The sequence below is a fragment of the Camelina sativa genome, chromosome 15 (assembly GCF_000633955.1).
Source record: "Camelina sativa cultivar DH55 chromosome 15, Cs, whole genome shotgun sequence".
NCBI classification, from domain to species: Eukaryota; Viridiplantae; Streptophyta; class Magnoliopsida; order Brassicales; family Brassicaceae; genus Camelina; species Camelina sativa.
The window spans coordinates 25,366,843-25,372,303 of record NC_025699.1 but is presented as its reverse complement, the minus strand read 5'-3'; the positions used below and the strand labels follow the sequence as shown (position 1 = coordinate 25,372,303).

The 5,461-nt window shown below is 37.8% G+C and overlaps 1 protein-coding gene across 1 annotated transcript; it reads right to left on the bottom strand.

Annotated features, from left to right (window-relative positions):
• On the bottom strand, positions 2,868-4,147 carry LOC104748779. The gene is made up of 3 exons (XM_010470373.2): positions 4,002-4,147; positions 3,291-3,536; positions 2,868-3,199 (listed from the first exon to the last, which is right to left on the bottom strand). The coding sequence occupies exons 2-3, from the start codon at positions 3,521-3,523 to the stop codon at positions 2,893-2,895; spliced, it is 540 nt and encodes a 179-aa protein (XP_010468675.1). The 5' UTR covers positions 3,524-3,536; positions 4,002-4,147; the 3' UTR covers positions 2,868-2,892.

The window sequence follows — 5,461 nt, the reverse complement described above, 5'->3', positions numbered from 1 at the left end:
ACTGGTATGGAGGGCAGTGGAGGATCCGGAATGCAAGAATCTTGAGACGGAGGTGTTTCGAGAAAGCTTGTTGACCATTGCTCCTTGACTGTTTCAAGCGCCGGAAAAGAAGACATCAAGAACTGGAGTTTTTTGTGTATCTCCTGCATCCTGTCATCGGAGGCGTTGAACGCACCAACATGGTGTCGAGCTTCTGATCTGAGATCCGCTTCCCATCCTGGATTTCTTTGATTTGGAGGCTCAGGTTGCCCAACTTGTCATACACATCTCCAAACATGTCCGCTTGTTCTTCTGTCGTCGATCCTTCGGCGATCGGCAACAACGTCATCACTCTCTCTCGGTTTCTTTTGTTTGCTCTGAAGGAAGAAAGAGAAAAATAGAAAGAGACAAAAAATACCGCTTGGAGGAATAGGCTCCTCTTATGTTGAGTAATGAATGGTTGATATATTTTTTTTTCTCTTTCTTAGTGTCACCAGTCACAAACACACCAATTTGTTAAGCTTTGAACAGTAAAACTAAGAGAATCAAAACTTTAATCTGAATAATACTTGAATAATAATCCCAAAGATAGAGTCTTGCTCTCAAATTACAATAAACCCTCAAAAAACCCTTAGAAAGAAGATTACAAAGACAATGATACTGAAAGTAGAGATCGGTAATCTTCGCTCACATCCCTCGGATTCCTCTCTCACCCCTTAGCCTCATGTCGGCTATACTCTCACCATAATCATCATGCCTTCTTTTTACTCCCCTAATCTTTATTTATACTTGATATTACTTTGGCTCCAAGCTCAGCTAAACCTTCTCACGTGTGGAGTCTTCGGTCAAAGAGCCAGGTGTCTCTTCACACGATTTGCCAATGGTCTTATCCCCAGTCATCTTTTTCCTAAAGTAAACCCTTTGGAGCTTATCAACAGGACTTGCAACAAAGGTCAATTTCAATGAACTGTAATTCACAACCACAGCTCTCCCATTGTTATCAACAACAAAGAAACGTCCATCGAACAAAAACACATCATCATAAGGAGAAGGCATGTCATCAATCACAGTCCATGCCCGATCCCAAGACCTATACATAGCTAACTTCTCAGAGACATGAATCGTAAGCAAAACAAACTTATACTCGACATCACAATCTAAGTACTTGACAACAGCTTTTTCCAAGTATAAACTGTCTACAATATCACCAACGGTATTGAAATAATGAAGCTTGCATTCACAACCCAATTCTCGAACCTTAAACTTTGACATATCGAGCACACGAGGGAAATGCTCAGGAATTGAGTTTCTCGAATCACTCAACGGATCTAAAAGCGTCACCTTTCAAGGATTGCTATTGTCGTCCTCGACCTTGATCAGCCACCCAAACGAATCAGACTCCATGTGCAGTTCATGAGGCTTGATGTGTAAGATGCTCCGGTGGGAGAGACGGAAACCTACGGCGGAGTCAGGGAAGAGGCTGCCACCGTTATCGGGGAGGATCGGGAGGTGATGTGTATGGAGGGGACGTTTCGGCTCGGCGGCGGATCGCCAAGAAGAACATACGGAACAGAAGTGGATGAGATCGAAGGAAGATTCTAGAGATTTTGAGATTAGGTCTAAGAGATCCTTGGGGAGTGTAGACCAATCCACTTTAATGACATTGAGAAGCTGAGAAAGACAAAAAAATTGGAATTTGATGATACGAGAAACCAGTTTATCCAGGATGAGTTTTTGACCCGACCCGAATATGTTAGAGCATGAGCATTGGTTGGGACAAAAAATTGGTTCCTCAAATAAATTAATATTATTTTTAGAGTTTCTTAATTTTGGTATAAGTATTGGTATCCCTCACATTTGGTCCCCTGGAAAAAATAATATTATTTTTAATATTTAAATTAATAAGTAAAATCATATTAAAATTTTATTCAAATAAAACATATAACATTAACATTAATAATATGAGAAAATTACAAACTTACAAAAACTTGGAAAAAAAACAAAACATACAATTAAAACATGAAAAATAAAAACATAAACCGTAAAAACATCAAAAGTAGAAACAAACATTTTATTTCCAGCATAGAATTTATGTAATTAATCTTCATTATGTGGAAGATGTCCAAAGTTTGTCCAAATATGCTCAATCAAATCTTTTTTCAACTGGTCATGAACTTGTTTATCCCGCATATGTGTTCGACGAGTAATCGTACTGCTCATATTTGAACCCAAACTGGCAGCACCGACTGTATATGTTTGATCCACATCTACTCCGTGTTGAAATTCAGAAACAATGTTTCGGACACTGTATGTTTCTCGTTCATCCTCGACAATCATATTATGCAGTATTATGCATGCTCTCATAACATTTGCTATTTTGTACTTATCCCATAAACGAGATGGATTTTTAATAATGGCGAATCTAGCTTGCAAGACTCCAAAGGCACGCTCAACATCTTTCCGCACAGATTCTTGTTTTTTACAAAAGAGAGATTTTTTCATACCTTGTGGAAGTCGGATAGATTGAATAAAAGTGGCCAATTTGGATAAATACCATCAGTGAGATAGTACGCCAAATTGTACTCCCTTCCGTTTACAACGAAGTTGACTNGAATCTAGCTTGCAAGACTCCAAATGCACGCTCAACATCTTTTCGTACAGCTTCTTGTTTTTTAGAAAATAGAGAATTTTTCATACCTTGTGGAAGCCGGATAGATTGTATAAAAGTGGCCCATTTTGGATAAATACCATCTGTGAGATAGTACCCCATATTGTACTCCCTTCCGTTGACATAGAAGTTGACCTCCGGAGCATTACCGTGACACAAAAATACAATGTCTTACCAAAAAATACAATGTCATTACATTACACAAACTTAGAGCATAATACACAAACTTAGTCATTACAATGTCATTACAATTTCATAGACATCACCAACATACATATTAAAAATACAACAATAGCAATTACGATTATCAATTCTGGCCCATTTCTAATCTTATTTCTAGTCTTCCGTAGCTCTATCACTGCCTTCTCTAACATGAGTATTTTCTGCTCGGTTTCATTACTGATGTGCGAGTCATAGTCACCTGCGAGTGTGAGGCAATCTACTTTCTCAGACAGCACTTGACATTGTCTGTCCATCTCTTCCATGACAGCTACATCCCACCACTTGTGAATATGCATCTCTCCATCATCAACATTCCCACATGTGTAGTATCTGCATTACCATATGTAACATACAAAATAAATCGATAATCTGTTGAAACATAGCAAATCAATTCATAATGTAATAAAGTTAAAGACCATACCTTCTGTTGTAGCTTGAGGATAGTAGAGGCTGACCACCACAGTAGCATACCTTCGGAAATCCGAACTCAACCTCAGGTTGGGGAGGGTATTGCATCGCTTGATCATTTTCTCGAGTACTCTCGGCCTCATCCATCCGTATCAAAGCTGCTATTTCCCTGTCGTCGGTGTCATCAGAGTATACATCAGCCTGATCTGAGGAATCAGGCTGAGAGTAGCTGTAGTCGTGGCCCATGCTCTTGCGAAACCTGCAAAAAATACATCAGCCATCAAGCATTGATTTTTATATAATATAGAGACAATCAGATTCACAAGACACAGTGTTGTCTTGTTAATATACTAAAGAACATAAATTATTGAACACTAATTCTTGTCTTATTAATATACTAAAGAACAAAAATAATTGAACACTAAGTCTTGTCTTATTAATATACTAAAGAACATACATAATTAAACATTGAAAGAGAAACAAGAACATACTTAATTGGACACTAGCAACGAAACACGAACATACATAATTGTTCGCTCATACATATATTTTAATACTCAGCCACTATCAATACATCAAACTCAGAAATCTATCGAATCCCACAATCAATTTCCCTATTCTATCGAATCCCCCAAACAATTTCCCTTTACCCTAAAAAAAAAAATTTCAAGAAAACCCTAAATCGAGAATACATCAAAATCGGATTCGAATTTACAACACATACCTCTTACAATTGGAGGTTTCGGAAGGTGATACACTTAAAGATGGCCTTCGCGTTGCAGAATCTTCAATTTGATGAAGGTTTCTCAAAGGTTTTGATGAATCTCAAAGGTTATCGCCGTCGCGATACAGAGAGAGTAAAGAGAAAGACTGGGAAAGAAAAAAAGATTTGTTCTGTCGATTTTTTTTATCCTTTCCCCTACAAATAAAACAACAACCAATTATAATTGAACAGGTGTCCTGAGGGACGCAGCAAAATTGTCCCGATTTAAGGACCGTATCTTCATATATTACGTGATTTCGATTTAAATTAAATGTTTAATTCACGTAGGACGCACGAGGGACGCCCCAATGCACATGGCCTTACAACTTACAACAGGTTGACTAACCCGTCGGGTCCACATGTCCCTTATCTAAACCGATGCTAATATTTAAATCCGTTATAACAAAGGGAAAAATGCCAAAAAAAACCCGAAGTTATTTTTATTTGGAAGTTTAATACCCAATGGTTTTGGATTGGAATAAAAATACACCAAATAATAAAAACGTGACATTTAAAACCCAAAATAATAAGTGTTGTTATTTCTATACCTACGATTTTTCAACAAAATAAAAATTCCAATTTTACCCTCAGTTATTAAATTAATTATTAATTTTTAATAAAAAAATTATCGGTTTTCTGTTAACCATGTCATACCGAGAATTAAACTGGTTATCTCTCTTCTTCTTCCTCCTCTCTCTAATCGTCGTTGCTCCGGATAATACCCGACGATGACGCATCGGCGGCGGCGATGAGAGCTTTCATCATAACAAATCAGCACCCATCTCTGTTTCCTCCACAACCATAACCACAATCTCTTCTTCCTCCTCAGTTCAACAAAGACACTCTCCAACAACAAATCGTGAAAACGGGTTGAAGACAATGGTGTGTATCGGATAACAAGGTATTATATAGTAAGATAGGTATCATGCTATTGAAACTCGTGAAAGAGAATAAATTATAATGTAACATTTACTTTTGGAAGTCCTTGTTGTATTGTTCATATTGTAATTCTCGTAATAATCAGAATAATACATTAATACTTTGTTTGTCTCTATCAGGGAAAGCTAAAGGACTCTGCTCAAAACGGGGTCGTTGAGCTAGTCAAGGTCAGATTTACGGGTTGAAGACGATGGCGTGTATCGCTGCTCAAAACGGGGTCGTTGAGCTTGGTTCCTCAGAAGCTTTAAACCAAAGCTCAGATCTGATGGATAAAGTTAATAGCTTGTTTAATTCCAACAACGGTGCTAATAATGGTAGTGAAGCTTGTTGTTGGGGTTTTAATCTCAGATCAAGGTTAGAACGATCCAGCTCTGTTGATTAGTAACCGGCGACGAACACCGGAATCGAATCTCCGGCGAGGGTTAATCCACCATTTTCTCAAATTCACAATCGAACAAGAAACAAAGACATGGAATCAGATC